This window comes from Oncorhynchus clarkii, unplaced genomic scaffold (genome assembly GCF_045791955.1).
Source record: "Oncorhynchus clarkii lewisi isolate Uvic-CL-2024 unplaced genomic scaffold, UVic_Ocla_1.0 unplaced_contig_3316_pilon_pilon, whole genome shotgun sequence".
Classification (NCBI taxonomy): domain Eukaryota; kingdom Metazoa; phylum Chordata; class Actinopteri; order Salmoniformes; family Salmonidae; genus Oncorhynchus; species Oncorhynchus clarkii.
Genome location: NW_027258617.1, coordinates 1 through 16913, shown reverse-complemented (window position 1 = coordinate 16913; position 16913 = coordinate 1). Strand labels below are relative to the sequence as shown.

Here is a 16913-nt window from a genome sequence, read left to right as displayed (position 1 = left end):
CCCCAGGATGTACTGGGCCGTACGCACTACCCTCTGTAGTGCCTTGCGGTCGGAGGCCGAGCAGTTGCCATACCAGGCAGTGATGCAACACATCAGGATGCTCTCGATGGTGCAGCTGTAAAGGCTAGTTGTTATGAGTATAGAGGCTAGTTGTTCTGAGTTGCAGCGTATACAGAGGCTAGCTGTTCTGAGTTGCAGCGTATACAGAGGCCAGCTGTTCTGAGTTGCAGCGTATACAGAGGCCAGCTGTTCTGAGTTGCAGCGTATACAGAGGCCAGCTGTTCTGAGTTGCAGCGTATACAGAGGCTAGATGTTCTGAGTTGCAGCGTATACAGAGGCTAGCTGTTCTGAGTTGCAGCGTATACAGAGGCTAGCTGTTCTGAGTTGCAGCGTATACAGAGGCTAGCTGTTCTGAGTTGCAGCGTATACAGAGGCTAGCTGTTCTGAGTTGCAGCGTATACAGAGGCCAGCTGTTCTTTGCTGAGGAGGTCAAGGTGGAAAATGCTTGAGATGCTTGTGGAGATCATGAAACATATTAAGCTGATAAATCAGTGGTTTTTGGCTCAAACTCAAAGGCAGCGTCTCAAATCAAATCAAATCAAATTTATTTATATAGCCCTTCGTACATCAGCTGATATCTCAAAGTGCTGTACAGAAACCCAGCCTAAAACCCCAAACAGCAAGCAATGCAGGTGTAGAAGCAGGTGTAGGAACCCTATGGGAACCTCATGGAACCCTATGAGCCCTATGGAACCCTATGGGAATCTTATGGAACGCTATGGGCCCTATGGGAACCTTATGGAACGCTATGGGCCCTATTGGAACCTTATGGAATGCTATGGGAACCTCATGGAACCCTATGGGAATCTTATGGAACGCTATGGGAACCTTATGGAATGCTATGGGAACCTCATGGAACCCTATGGGAATCTTATGGAACCCTATGGGAACGCTATGGGCCCTATGGGAATCTTATGGAACGCTATGGGCCCTATGGAAACCACATGGAACCCTATGAGCCCTATGGGAACCTCATGGAAGCCTTATGGAACCCTATGGGCCTTATGGGAACCTCATGGAACCCTATGGGTCCTGGTCAAAAGTAGTGCAATGTGAACAGGGAATAGGGTGCAATTGAGACGCAGCCAATAGCGTCAACTCAAAAGGAGGAGACAGACCTACATACGTTTCAGGGGTTGTAATACCTTTATTTTATCAAAACAACCAACATAGAAAGTCACTAGTTATCTGAGTGTTCTTCAATTTTATTGTTTCCCCCCCCCCCCCCAAAAAAAAATAATTAATTACCACTTCTCTGAGGGGGTTACCTAATGATTCATTGAGACTGCATCTTTAACATGTTTTGGGGAGTATGAGGATATATCATTTAATATTATTTGACTATTTTATCTCAGAAGTATGGGTGGAAATCATTTTCCAGCAGTTGACTGTGGAGGATAATCCTAGAAAAATGTAGAGCTAATTTGACAGAGTTGGCGACAGGTAAAGCTTTTTAATGTGCAGTTGTTTTTACAACTTTGTAAATATATATTTGTATTTAATAATTTACAAACCAAATCATATAACCTTTATATCATAATAGCAAAATTGGTAGACACTTTGGACAGTACTTCCAGAACTGCCTTAATTATTATTAAAATATCACCCATTTACACACACACTACCAGTCTGAAGTCTGAACACACCGACTCATTCAAGGTTTTTATTTTATTTTTTAAAACTATTTTATACATTGTAGAATAATAGTAAAGACATTAAAAACTATAAAATAACAAATAATGAATCATGTAGTTGCCAAAAATTTTAAATATATTTTATATTTGAGATTCTTCAAAGTAGTCACCCTTTTGCCTTGATGACAACTTTGCACACTCTCGGCATTCTCTCAACCAGCTTCATGAGGTAGTCACCTGGAATGCATTTCAGTGAATAAAAGTGAATTTGTGGAATTTCTTTCCTTCTTAATGTGTTTGAGCCAATCAGTTGTGTTGTGACAAGGTGGGGGGGTATACAGAAGATATCCCTATTTGGTAAAAGACCAAGTTCATATTATGGCAAAAACAGCTCCAATAAGCAAAGAGAAACGACAGTCCATCATTACTTTAAGACATGAAGGTCCATCAATACGGAACATTTCAAGAACTTACAATTTTCTTCAAGTGCAGTGGCAAAAATGATCAAGCGCTATGATGAAACTGCCTCTCATGAGGACCGCCCCAGGAAAGGAAGACCCAGAGTTACCTCTGCTGCAGAGGATAAGTTCATTAGAGTCACCAGCCTCAGAAATTGCAGCCCAAATAAATGCTTCACAGAGTTCACGTAAGACATAACAACTGTTCAGAGGAGACTGGGTGAATCAGGCATTCAGTCGAACTGCTGCAAAGAAACCACTACTAAAGGACACTAATAAGAAGACTTGTTTGGGCCAAGAAACACGAGCAACGGACATTAGAGAAATCCGTCCGTTGCCCTGATGAGTAAAAAATGTGAGATTTTTTGGTTCCAACAGCCGTGTCTTTCTTTGTGAGACGCAGAGAAGGTGAACGGATGATCTCCGCATGTGTGGTTCCCACCGTGAAGCATGGAGGAGGAGGTGTGATGGTGCTTTACTTTACTGTCTGATTTATTTAGAATTCAAGGCACACTTAACCAGCACGACTACCACAGCATTCTGCAGCGATACGCCACCCCATCTGGTTTGCGCTTAGTGGGCGTATCATTTGTTTTTCAAAAGGACAATGAACCAACACACCTCAAGGCTGTGTAAGGGCTATTTGACCAAGAAGGAGAGTGATGGATTGCTGCATCAGATGACCTGGCCTCCACAATCACCCGACCTCAACCCAATTGAGATGGTTTGGAATGAGTTGGACTGTAGAGCGAAGGAAAGCAGCCAACAAGTGCTCAGCATATGTGGGAAGTCAATCAAGATTGTTGGAAAAGCAATCCAGGTGAAGCTAGTTGAGAGAATGCCAAGAGTGTGCAAAGCTGTCATCAAGGCAAAAGGGTGGCTACTATAAAGAATCTAAAATATATTTTGATTTGTTTAACACTTTTCTGGTTACTACATGATTCCACGTGTGTTATTTCATAGTTTTGATGTCTTCACTATTATTCTACAATGTAGAAAAAAGTACAAATAAAGAAAAACCCTTGAATGAGTAGGTGTGTCCAAACTTTTGACTGATACTGTGTGTGTGTGTATGTATATATATATATATATATATATGTATGTATAGCACTGCATGTTTAATACATACAGCAGTGTTATATGTGTCCAAATAGCACCCTTTTCCCTACAGTGTACTATATTTGACCAAGGCTCTGGTAGGGATCATAGGGATTAGGGTGCCATTTTGCCGGATCAGACAGATTATCCTGAAGGCCTATGGCTAAAATGAAAGAATACAAAACATAACATTTAGAAAGTCCTACATCCCCCAATAGTCCAACCAGTCATATTTAGAAGAGATGTTCTCCTTCAATCACATTCGTCACATGACACAGCTATACCCAGGAGTCATTCACACACACACAGTTCCCTCTTTGTTCAATGCATAAACCGTCTTCCCCGTTAGCAATATACCGTGGCAGACAAAGTTACAAAGACCGAGTGAGTGGGAGGGACACCGCGGGCATTGAACAGCAAGTCCTGATTCTACCTCATCTCCTTAAAAGGAGATTTCTTTCTGTAGCTCAAACAACCAAAAACGTATGTACCAACGCAGATTTTCCCCTTTAACTTTAATAGTGTCAACGAAATATCAACCCGACAACAAACTGACAGTTAAATCAGAGAGGGTCTGCCTGACATGTCCTGCTGTTTGGAGGTTAGAAGAACCATCATCCTGTGTAGATGTTAGTAGAACCATTATCCTGTGTAGAAGTTAGTAGAACTATTATCCTGTGCAGAATTTAGTAGAACCCTCATCCTGTGCAGAAGTTCGTAGAACCCTCATCCTGTGCAGAATTTAGTAGAACCCTCATCCTGTTCAGAAGTTAGTAGAACCCTCATCCTGTGCAGAAGTTCGTAGAACCCTCATCCTGTGCAGAAGTTCGTAGAACCCTCATCCTGTGCAGAAGTTCGTAGAACCCTCATCCTGTGCAGAATTTCGTAGAACCCTCATCCTGTGCAGAAGTTAGTAGAACCATCACTGAGGGACTGTTGGAAGAAAGCACTACACACTACACAGTAATAACGGTCCTCCTCCATCTCAGTCTGTGTATACGCTCCTCCTGATTGGATGAGGAGCTTTGAGTGACAGGCCGTGGCTCCAATCACTGCTTGAGTAAGTCTTTGAGCACCTGCCCGCCGCTCTCAGCGGAGACGGGCACGGGGGTGAAGGTAGGCAGGTTGTCTGAGATGGGTTTCATTAGGAGGTGGTGGTGTCCTCCCGACGCACTGGAACTACCGCTCCCATGATGCATCAGCGGTACGGCCGCAGAGCGGGGAGCCAGGAAAGGGTTGGACTCCCCGGCTGCTCTCTGTCCCCTGCCGGCTGCCGCCCCTCCTGAGGAGGAAACAGAGGTTAGAGGTCAGAGGTCGGAATAAGCTGGAGGCGGCAGGGGTTGAGATGGCCCGGAACCTTGAGATTTGTTTGTTAACTTAAGATGTAAACAAACAAGTCTCTACAGAGGTTCTGGCTAGGGTTGAGACTGAGGGCAGAGGAGTCTGGGTAGAAGGGTCCAGGTATGGTTGATATTCTGAACCATCCTACTGGGAGAAACTGCTGCTGTGCTGTCTCCCACTGTAAATCATCCCATGCTCTCACTCAACCCTGGCCAGGTTATTCATATTTCATGCAACATGGGTTCTTCTGCCCTCAGTCTCAACCCTAGTCAGAACCATTGCTACACTGCCCGCTAAACTTCACCCTGGAACAATATTACCATGACAACATTACCTGGAACAATATTACCATGACAGCATTACCACACCCTGGAACAATATTACCATGACAGCATTACCTGGAACAATATTACAATATTACAATATTACCATGACAGCATTACCTGGAACAATATTACCATGACAACATTACCTCACCCTGGAACAATATTACCATGACAGAATAACCTCACCCTGGAACAATATTACCATGACAGAATTACCTCACCCTGGAACAATATTACCATGACAGCATTACCTGGAACAATATTACCATGACAGAATTACCTCACCCTGGAACAATATTACCATGACAGAATTACCTCACCCTGGAACAATATTACCATGACAGCATTACCTCACCCTGGAACAATATTACCATGACAGCATTACCTCACCCTGGAACAATATTACCATGACAGAATTACCTCACCCTGGAACAATATTACCATGACAGCATTACCTCACCCTGGAACTATATTACCATGACAGCATTACCTCACCCTGGAACAACATTACCATGACAACATTACCTGGAACAATATTACCATGACATTACCGGGAACAATATTACCATGACAGCATTACCACACCCTGGAACAATATTACCACGACAGCATTACCTCACCCTGGAACAATATTACCACGACAGCATTATTTCACCCTGGAACAATATTACCACGACAGCATTATTTCACCCTGGAACAATATTACCACGACAGCATTACCTCACCCTGGAACAATATTACCATGACAGCATTACCTCACCCTGGAACAATATTACCATGACAGCATTACCTCACCCTGGAACAATATTACCATGTCAGCATTACCTCACCCTGGAACAATATTACAATGCCAGCATTACCTCACCCTGGAACAATATTACCATGACAGCATTACCTCACCCTGGAACAATATTACCATGACAGCATTACCTCACCCTGGAACAATATTACCATGACAGCATTACCCTCACCCTGGAACAATATTACCATGACAACAATACCTGGAACAATATTACCATGTCAGCATTACCTCACCCTGGAACAATATTACCATGACAGCATTACCTCACCATGGAACAATATTACCATGACAGCATTATGTCACCCTGGAACAATATTACCATGACAACATTACCTGGAACAATATTACCATGACAACATTATTTCACCCTGGAACAATATTACCATGACAGCATTACCTTCTGGTTGTTGAGCCCAGGCTGAGCTGGTGGTCCTCCCAGGAGGCGGGGCACTGAGAGGTTTGATGTCATAGACAGGAAGTCTGGGGGCAGGGAGCGCCGGCCTAGACTCCACCTCCAGGAACTTTACAAACATCTCAGAGAACGACTGGAAAAAAACAGAAGAGATCAGAGAAGTATTACCAGAGAAGAAGAACAGAGAACTTCCAGTGAAGAACAACAGAACTACCGGTGAAGAACAACAGAGAACTTCCGGAGAAGAAGAACAGAAAACAACCGGAGAAGAAGAAGAACAGAGATCTACCGGAGAAGAAGAAGAACAGAGAACTACCGGAGAAGAAGAAGAACAGAGAACTTCCGGAGAAGAAGAAGAACAGAGAACTTCCGGAGAAGAAGAACAGAGAACTAGCGGAGAAGAACAACAAAGAACTACCGGAGAAGAACAACAAAGAACTACCGGAGAAGAAGAAGAACAGAGAACTACCGGAGAAGAAGAAGAACAGAGAACGACAGGAGAAGAAGAAGAACAGAGAACTACCGGAGAAGAAGAAGAACAGAGAACTACCGGAGAAGAACAACAGAGAACTACCGGAGGAGAAGAAGAACAGAGAACTACCGGAGAAAAACAACAGAGAACTACCGGAGAAGAAGAACAACAGAGAACTACCGGAGAAAAAGAACAACAGAGAACTACCAGAGAAAAAGAACAACAGAGAACTACCAGAGAAAAAGAACAACAGAGAACTACCGAAGAAAAAGAACAACAGAGAACTACCGGAGAAAAAAAACAACAGAGAACTACCAGAGAAAAAGAACAACAGAGAACTACCAGAGAAAAAGAACAACAGAGAACTACCGGAGAAAAAGAACAACAGAGAACTACCGGAGAAAAAGAACAACAGAGAACTACCGGAGAAAAGGAACAACAGAGAACTACCGGAGAAAAAGAACAACAGAGAACTACCGGAGAAAAAGACCAACAGAGAACTACCGGAGAAGAAGAACAACAGAGAACAACCGGAGAAGAAGAACAACAGAGAACTACCAGAGAAAAAGAACAACAGACAACTACCGGAGAAAAAGAACAACAGAGAACTACCGGAGAAAAAGAACAACAGAGAACTACCGGAGAAAAAGAACAACAGAGAACTACCGGAGAAAAAGAACAACAGAGAACTACCAGAGAAAAAGAACAACAGAGAACTACCGGAGAAGAAGAACAACAGAGAACTACCGGAGAACAACAACAGAGAACTACCGGAGAAGAACAACAGAGAACTACCGGAGAAGAACAACAGAGAACAACCGGAGAAGAAGAACAACAGAGAACAACCGGAGAAGAAGAACAACAGAGAACTACCAGAGAAAAAGAACAACAGAGAACTACCGGAGAAAAAGAAGAACAGAGAACTACCGGAGAAAAAGAAGAACAGAGAACTACCGGAGAAAAAGAAGAACAGAGAACTACCGGAGAAAAAGAAGAACAGAGAACTACCGGAGAAAAAGAACAACAGAGAACTACCGGAGAAGAAGAACAACAGAGAACTACCGGAGAAGAAGAACAACAGAGAACTACCGGAGAAGAAGAACAACAGAGAACAACCGGAAAAGACGAACAACAGAACTACCGGAGAAGACGAACAACAGAGAACTACCGGAGAAGACGAACAACAGAGAACTACCGGAGAAGACGAACAACAGAGAACTACCGGAGAAGAACAACAGAGAACTACCAGAGAAGAACAACAGAGAACTACCGGAGAAGAAGAACAACAGAGAACTACCGGAGAAGAAGAACAACAGAGAACTACCGGAGAAGAAGAACAACAGAGAACTACCGGAGAAGAAGAACAGCAGAGAACTACCGGAGAAGAAGAACAGCAGAGAACTACCGGAGAAGAAAAACAGCAGAGAACTACCGGAGAAGAAGAACAGCAGAGAACTACCAGAGAAGAAGAACAGCAGAGAACTACCGGAGAAGAAGAACAGCAGAGAACTACCGGAAAAGAAGAACAGCAGAGAACTACCGGAGAAGAAGAACAGCAGAGAACTACCGGAGAAGAAGAACAACAGAGAACTACCGGAGAAGAAGAACAACAGAGAACTACCGGAGAAGACGAACAACAGAGAACTACCGGATAAGAAGAACAACAGAGAACTACCGGATAAGACGAACAACAGAGAACTACCGGAGAAGAAGAACAACAGAGAACTACCGGAGAAGAAGAACAACAGAGAACAGAGATATTTGTGTGTGTGTGTCTATATCTCTGTGTGTGTGTGTCTATATCTCTGTGTGTCCATATCTGTGTGTGTGTGTGTGTGTGTCTATATCTCTGTGTGTCCATATCTGTGTGTGTCCATATCTCTCTGTGTGTGTGTGTGTGTGTGTGCATAATGTCCATATCTGTGTGTGTGTGTGCATAATGTCCATATCTCTGTGTGTGTGCATGATGTCCATATACTCACGTTGTTGAAGCCCCCCTGTCCTGCTCCAGGTCTCTGTGGTGTGTTGGGGACACTCTGTACAGCTCTGCCTCCCAACCAGCCGGACACCCAGCCGCCGACACCATGGCCTCCCTCCTCCTCCAGCAGCTACAGGCACATAGGTTAGAGGTCAGAGTTCACGATTAGTCAGGGACAGAGTGGGATTAGAGGTTACGTAGTGGTGGAGAGTCGACTCCAACAAAAGAGTTGATTCCTCGACCACCGAGAGCAGGAGTCGACTCCAAAATAGTTGATTCCTCGACCACCGAGAGCAGGAGTCGACTCCAACAAAAGAGTTGATTCCTCGACCACCGAGAGCCGGAGTCGACTCCAAAAGAGTTGTTTCCTCGACCACCGAGAGCCGGAGTCGACTCCAACAGAGTTGATTCCTCGACCACCGAGAGCCGGAGTCGACTCCAACAGAGTTGATTCCTCGACCACCGAGAGCCGGAGTCGACTCCAACAGAGTTGATTCCTCGACCACCGAGAGCCGGAGTCGACTCCAACAGAGTTGATTCCTCGACCACCGAGAGCAGGAGTTGACTCCAAAAGAGTTGTTTCCTCGACCACCGAGAGCCGGAGTCGACTCCAAAAGAGTTGATTCCTCGACCACCGAGAGCCGGACTCCAACAAATCCTGGAGTCATTCCATTTCTCTCCCCCCAGGCAGCTGACGTAGGCTACTGATTACCCTTGAATATTTAGTTGTGATTGTCAGACGGCTCCATACGCAGCGCTAATCAGCGCATCACATTCTAACGTTGCACCTCTGTAGCTAATTATAGCTCATTTTAGTTTTGTGAACTAGAAGTCGGAGTCGAGAGAGTCGACTCCAAAGATCCCTGGAGTCGTTCACATCACAGCCAGTCAGCACTAAGTGCTACACGCAAGAGTTTTACAAAGTCTCGAGGGGGGGGTGGTGTCCGACATTTATATTTTTGACACTTGTGAGGCTAGGGGATATTTTGATTGTTATTGGGGGGAGGGGTGTTCTGATTTGCTCTGGGGAGGGCCCATTGCCCAGCTTCTATAATTCAAACCCTGGCAGCCCACACGCCATCAGTTAGTGCCGCGCTCTCAGGGGACACGTTATAAAATCACCTCAGCCCAGGCCGGAGGGGTCAGCCTATCTGTGGCAGGACTCTGACCGGGGTCACTGATCATGGCTTGCTTCCTGTCCCGATAAGCTCAGTGGTGTAAACATTGGAAAAACCACGTTTCCACAAGGGAACGTAAAAAAAAAACACCTACTAGACATGGGTGTTGAAATCACTGAGTGATTGGTCCAAAACACTGTTCCAAACCAGTACAACACTCCTTGAGTGATCGCTGACTGGTCCAAAACACTGTTCCAACCCAGTACAACACTCCTTGAGTGATCGCTGATTGGTCCAAAACACTGTTCCAACCCAGTACAACACTCCTTGAGTGATCTCTGACTGGTTCAAAACACTGTTCCAACCCAGTACAACACTCCTTGAGTGTTCGCTGATTGGTCCAAAACACTGTTCCAACCCAGTACAACACTCCTTGAGTGACTGGTTCAAAACAATAGCAAGTCGAGGGGAAACTATCATAAGTTAGGGGACACTCAACAGCAGTAGTCAACAACCTCATCGGAGTCCAGATTCCCTTCGGAGTCGGAATGCAAGCCAACATTAAAAAAAAACATGACTTAAAAAACATGCCAATGTAAAATTGTGATCGACCAGGAATGCCTTGCAGATCAACTAGTGGACTATGATTGACCAGGAATGCCTTGCAGATCAACTAGTGGACCATGATCGACCAGGAATGCCTTGCAGATCAACTAGTGGACCATGATTGACCAGGAATGCCTTGCAGATCAACTAGTGGACCATGATTGACCAGGAATGCCTTGCAGATCAACTAGTGGATCGTGATTGGTGACCAGGAATGCCTTGCAGATCAATCAGTGGACCGTGATTAGTGACCAGGAATGCCTTGCAGATCAATCAGTGGACCGTGATTGGTGACCAGGAATGCCTTGGAGATCAACCAGTGGATTGTGATTGGTGACCAGGAATGCCTTGCAGATCAACTAGTGGATCATGATTGGTGACCAGGAATGCCTTGCAGATCAACCAGTGGATCATGATTGGTGGCCAGGAATGCCTTGCAGATCAACCAGTGGATCGTGATTGGTGACCAGGAATGCCTTGCAGATCAACTAGTGGATCGTGATTGGTGACCAGGAATGCCTTGCAGATCAACTAGTGGATCGTGATTGGTGACCAGGAATGCCTTGCAGATCAACTAGTGGATCGTGATTGGTGACCAGGAATGCCTTGCAGATCAAACAGTGGATCGTGATTGGTGACCAGGAATGCCTTGCAGATCAACTAGTGGATCGTGATTGGTGACCAGGAATGCCTTGCAGATCAAACAGTGGATCGTGATTGGTGACCAGGAATGCCTTGCAGATCAACTAGTGGATCGTGATTGGTGACCACTGCTCTAGAGGAAAACACAGACGTCCTGAACTATGTTCAGAATTCCTCGTGGAGAACAAAACAAATGCAGAAAGATCATTGGGAAGTCAAACTGGGAGGAGGAGAGGATGTGTGTGTGTGTATTGGGTAAAACATTGTGAATAGTTGGCCGAGGTCCCACAGGGTCCAGCCAGCAGATACAGCCCCTTCAGAAAGTCTTCCTACCCCTTGACTTATTGCACATGTTGTTGTGTTACAGCATGAATTCAACATGGATTCAATATTTTGTTCTCACTCATCTACACACAATACCCCACGATGACATCACAATACCCCACGATGACATCACAATACCCCACGGTGACATCACAATACCCCACGATGACATCACAATACCCCACGATGACATCACAATACCCCACGGTGACATCACAATACCCCATAATGACATCACAATACCCCACAATGACAAAGTGAAAACATGTTTTTTTTATAGACATTTTAGCAAATGGGTTGGGTTTGGTAAGAGAAGACTGACTGGGTTGGGTTTGGTAAGAGAAGACTGACTGGGTTGGGTTTGGTAAGAGAAGACTGACTGGGTTGGGTTTGGTAATGGGTTGGGTTTGGTAAGAGAAGACTGACTGGGTTGGGTTTGGTAAGAGAAGACTGACTGGGTTGGGTTTGGTAAGAGAAGACTGACTGGGTTGGGTTTGGTAAGAGAAGACTGACTGAGTTGGGTTTGGTAAGAGAAGACTGACTGGGTTGGGTTTGGTAATGGGTTGGGTGTGGTAAGAGAAGACTGACTGGGTTGGGTTTGGTAAGAGAAGACTCACTGGGTTGGGTTTGGTAATGGGTTGGGTTTGGTAATAGGTTGGGTTTGGTAAGAGAAGACTGACTGGGTTGGGTTTGGTAAGAGAAGACTGACTGGGTTGGGTTTGGTAAGAGAAGACTGACTGGGTTGGGTTTGGTAAGAGAAGACTGAATGGGTTGGGTTTGGTAATGGGTTGGGTTTGGTAAGAGAAGACTGACTGGGTTGGGTTTGGTAATGGGTTGGGTTGGCTAACAGAAGTCAGAAGGCGTTTGGTAACAGACGACAGAACGGTCAGAGAGTACTTGTCTTTTATGCATATAGCAACACCATCACCTTTAATCATAGTAACCATCAATGCCAATGTCTTTGTCGGTGATTGTTTTTTGAGCCACGTTTCAGAAATCTTGCAAAACACGAGTCTGCGTTTTTTTCCTCTCTCCAAATATTCACAAAAATCAAGTTTGGGAAGAAGACGACTTCCATTTATGTGCAGAAACTTCCGACTGTTTAATCCTGATGGTAGAAATGTCAGGACCTGTATTAGACCTGGATTAGACCTGGATTAGACTGCACATTTCCTGACAGTAAAAGCAGCAACAAATAATGGCAAGTCTAGATGGGATTTTACACCATTTGGACTCACAGCCAGTACAAGAACCTTCATCCAGAGGAACCCGTCTTCAACACTACGTATTTCAAAAGGTGCATGCAGTTCAGAGGTATGGTTATGTCCCAAATAAACACTCCAGACATGGGCCGGAAGGTTACAAGTTCAAACCCCCGAGCTGACAAGGTACAAATCTGTCGTTCTGCCCCTGAACAAGGCAGTTAACCCAGTGTTCCTAGGCCGTCATTGAAAATAAGAATTTGTTCTTAACTGACAAAAAAATAATAAATGTAAAACACAAGTGTGCAGTTTCTCTCATGTAGAATGAAGAAAACGCCAAGGAGCAGAAAGAGGAAGTAAGGAGAGGAGGGGGAGAAAGTGGTAGAAAAGAGGAGGAGGGGTGTTGTCAGTCACCTGGTTGACCTCATCCTTGTCCAGTCCCAGGACACTACCCATGAGCCTCAGCACCTCGGAGCGTTTGGGTTTCGGGGTGTGGAAGTATCCCATGAACAGGTTCCGCATCAGAGCCCTGAGCAGACAGAATATAAAGAAGAGTTAGCAGCCATGTCTGAGCCAGAAACAGCACGTAGGGGAGGAGCCTATCTCGTGTTACTGTAGCGTGAGGCAGCTTGATGTACAAGTACAACCCCCTGGACCACAAAGAGTCATTACACAGCCATGGGGAAATTAACACGGCCTACAATCTACTGCATATAGCTCTATTAACACAGCCTACAATCTATTACATATATCTCTATTAACACAGCCTACAATCTATTACATATATCTCTATTAACACAGCCTACAATCTATTACATATATCTCTATTAACACAGCCTACAATCTATTACATATATCTCTATTAACACAGCCTACAATCTATTACATATATCTCTGTGTGGTGGGCGATATCAAACGGCATTTTTTCAACACTCGTTTGAGAAGAAATACATTATGTCGTTAACGCTGTAAACTTCAGTAGTTATAATCACAACCTTTGATCAATTTACATGAAAGATGTGATTAAATACCAGGGATGGGCTCAATTCCAATTGAAGTCAGACAATTCAGGAAACTAAAATACCAATTCAATAAGACCGAAAAGGAAAAACAATTATTTTTAAAAAGTTAGTCCATCTTTTAATTATAAATTCAAATCACTTCCTGAATTGAATGACTTTCATTTGAACTGCCTCCAGCACTGTTAAATACATCATATTTAGTCAGTGTAGTGTTAAATGCATCATATTTAGTCAGTGTAGTGTTAAATACATCATATTTATTCAGTGTAGTGTTTAAATACACCATATTTAGTCAGTGTAGTGTGTTAAATACATCATATTTAGTCAGTGTAGTGTTTAAATATATTTAGTCAGTGTAGTGTTAAATACATCATATTTAGTCAGTGTAGTGTTTAAATATATTTAGTCAGTGTAGTGTTTAAATACATCATATTTAGTCAGTGTAGTGTTTAAATACATCATATTTAGTCAGTGTAGTGTGTTAAATACACCATATTTAGTCAGTGTAGTGTTTAAATATATTTAGTCAGTGTAGTGTGTTAAATACATCATATTTAGTCAGTGTAGTGTTTAAATACATCATATTTAGTCAGTGTAGTGTGTTAAATACACCATATTTAGTCAGTGTAGTGTGTTAAATACACCATATTTAGTCAGTGTAGTGTGTTAAATACATCATATTTAGTCAGTGTAGTGTTTAAATACACCATATTTAGTCAGTGTAGTGTGTTAAATACACCATATTTAGTCAGTGTAGTGTGTTAAATACACCATATTTAGTCAGTGTAGTGTTTAAATATATTTAGTCAGTGTAGTGTTAAATACATCATATTTAGTCAGTGTAGTGTTTAAATATATTTAGTCAGTGTAGTGTTTAAATACATCATATTTAGTCAGTGTAGTGTTTAAATACATCATATTTAGTCAGTGTAGTGTTAAATACATCATATTTAGTCAGTGTAGTGTTTAAATACATCATATTTAGTCAGTGTAGTGTGTTAAATACACCATATTTAGTCAGTGTAGTGTGTTAAATACACCATATTTAGTCAGTGTAGTGTGTTAAATACATCATATTTAGTCAGTGTAGTGTTTAAATACACCATATTTAGTCAGTGTAGTGTGTTAAATACATCATATTTAGTCAGTGTAGTGTTTAAATACACCATATTTAGTCAGTGTAGTGTGTTAAATACACCATATTTAGTCAGTGTAGTGTGTTAAATACACCATATTTAGTCAGTGTAGTGTGTTAAATACACCATATTTAGTCAGTGTAGTGTTTAAATATATTTAGTCAGTGTAGTGTTAAATACATCATATTTAGTCAGTGTAGTGTTTAAATATATTTAGTCAGTGTAGTGTTTAAATACATCATATTTAGTCAGTGTAGTGTTTAAATACATCATATTTAGTCAGTGTAGTGTTAAATACATCATATTTAGTCAGTGTAGTGTGTTAAATACACCATATTTAGTCAGTGTAGTGTTTAAATATATTTAGTCAGTGTAGTGTGTTAAATACATCATATTTAGTCAGTGTAGTGTTTAAATACATCATATTTAGTCAGTGTAGTGTGTTAAATACACCATATTTAGTCAGTGTAGTGTGTTAAATACACCATATTTAGTCAGTGTAGTGTGTTAAATACATCATATTTAGTCAGTGTAGTGTTTAAATACACCATATTTAGTCAGTGTAGTGTGTTAAATACACCATATTTAGTCAGTGTAGTGTGTTAAATACACCATATTTAGTCAGTGTAGTGTTTAAATACATCATATTTAGTCAGTGTAGTGTGTTAAATGCATTATATTTAGTCAGTGTAGTGTGTTTAAATACATCATATTTAGTCAGTGTAGTGTTTAAATACATCATATTTAGTCAGTGTAGTGTTTAAATATATTTAGTCAGTGTAGTGTGTTAAATACACCATATTTAGTCAGTGTAGTGTGTTAAATTCACCATATTTAGTCAGTGTAGTGTGTTAAATGCATTATATTTAGTCAGTGTAGTGTGTTAAATACACCATATTTAGTCAGTGTAGTGTTTAAATACACCATATTTAGTCAGTGTAGTGTTAAATGCATCATATTTAGTCAGTGTAGTGTTGAACTTACTGGTCTACTTGTCCCTCTGTGCTATTCAGCAGGTTCATCAACTTGTCCTGAGACTCTTCCAACATCTCCTGCCTCACATCAACTGTAACACACACACACACACACACACACACACACACACACACAGTTTTATACGCTGCAGCTCCTCAGAAGTCTGAAGCGTGGTTAGTTTGGCTATACCTCAACAGCCGTGTCACAGAGACAGCCGTGTCCCAGAGACAGCCGTGTCCCAGAGACAGCCGTGTCCCAGAGACAGCCGTGTCACAGAGACAGCCGTGCCACAGAGACAGCCGTGCCACAGAGACAGCCGTGTCACAGAGACAGCCGTGTCCCAGAGACAGCCGTGTCACAGAGACAGCCGTGCCACAGAGACAGCCGTGTCACAGAGACAGCCGTGTCACAGAGACAGCCGTGTCACAGAGACAGCCGTGTCACAGAGACAGCCGTGTCACAGAGACAGCGTGTCACAGAAAGCTTCAGTCATCAGGGAGGCAGATCAGGGCATGTTGGCCATCAAGACAACATTCAGCCTGGTACACACTTTATTTCCCATAAGGCCCTGGTCAGAGGTAGAACACTTTATTTCCCATAAGGCCCTGGTGGAAGTAGAACACTTTATTTCCCATAAGGCCCTGGTCAGAAGTAGAACACTTTATTTCCCATAAGGCCCTGGTCAGAAGTAGAACACTTTATTTCCCATAAGGCCCTGGTGGAAGTAGATCACTTTATTTTCCCATAAGGCCCTGGTGGAAGTAGAACACTTTATTTCCCATAAGGCCCTGGTCAGAAGTAGAACACTTTATTTCCCATAAGGCCCTGGTGGAAGTAGATCACTTTATTTCCCATAAGGCCCCGGTCAGAAGTTCCTTCATGCTAGATAAAAAGCCTGACATAAGATGGCTGCTCTCCCCCCCCCTCTCCCCTCTCTCTCCCACCTTGTTTTTTGAGCTCTTCTAGCTGTTCTTCCTTTAGGTCCAGCTGGTCAGTGAGTCTGGAGGCTGAGTCCAGAGCAGCATTAGCCTCATCTAGGTTGATCTGAGAGAGTGACACAGCGAGAGACAGAGAGGGCGAGAGAGACAGAGCGAGAGCGAGAGAGACACAGAGCGAGAGAGACACAGAGCGAGAGAGACACAGAGCGAGAGAGACACAGAGCGAGAGAGACACAGAGCGAGAGACAGAGCGAGAGACACAGAGCGAGAAAGACAGAGAGAGACAGAGAGAGAGACAGAGAGAGAGAGACAGAGAGAGAGATATGATAACTAGACCAATAAGTCAGAATGTAACATTTATTTTTATTT

General features: G+C 43.0%; 1 protein-coding gene and 1 pseudogene across 1 annotated transcript; one reads left to right on the top strand and one right to left on the bottom strand.

Moving 5' to 3' along the window:
* Positions 1–1720: 1720 nt before the first annotated feature.
* Positions 1721–16691, bottom strand: LOC139397646 (thyroid receptor-interacting protein 11-like). The gene is made up of 6 exons (XM_071144204.1): positions 16551–16691; positions 15616–15697; positions 12888–13002; positions 8586–8711; positions 6117–6264; positions 1721–4532 (listed from the first exon to the last, which is right to left on the bottom strand). The coding sequence occupies exons 2-6, from the start codon at positions 15678–15680 to the stop codon at positions 4300–4302; spliced, it is 687 nt and encodes a 228-aa protein (XP_071000305.1). The 5' UTR covers positions 15681–15697; positions 16551–16691; the 3' UTR covers positions 1721–4299.
* On the top strand, positions 6463–8268 carry LOC139397647 (axoneme-associated protein mst101(2)-like; annotated as a pseudogene).
* Positions 16692–16913: the final 222 nt, after the last annotated feature.

Coding starts and splice junctions, on each gene's coding strand:
- LOC139397646 (XM_071144204.1), bottom strand. CDS start 15,680: ATGTTGGAAGAGTCTCAGGACAAGTTGATGAACCTGCTGAATAGCACA. Junction 13,003..15,615: donor ACAGAGGGACAAGTAGACCA/GTAAGTTCAACA, acceptor CTGTCTGCTCAG/GGCTCTGATGCGGAACCTGT. Junction 6,265..8,585: donor GACAGGGGGGCTTCAACAAC/GTGAGTATATGG, acceptor GTTTTTTTCCAG/TCGTTCTCTGAGATGTTTGT.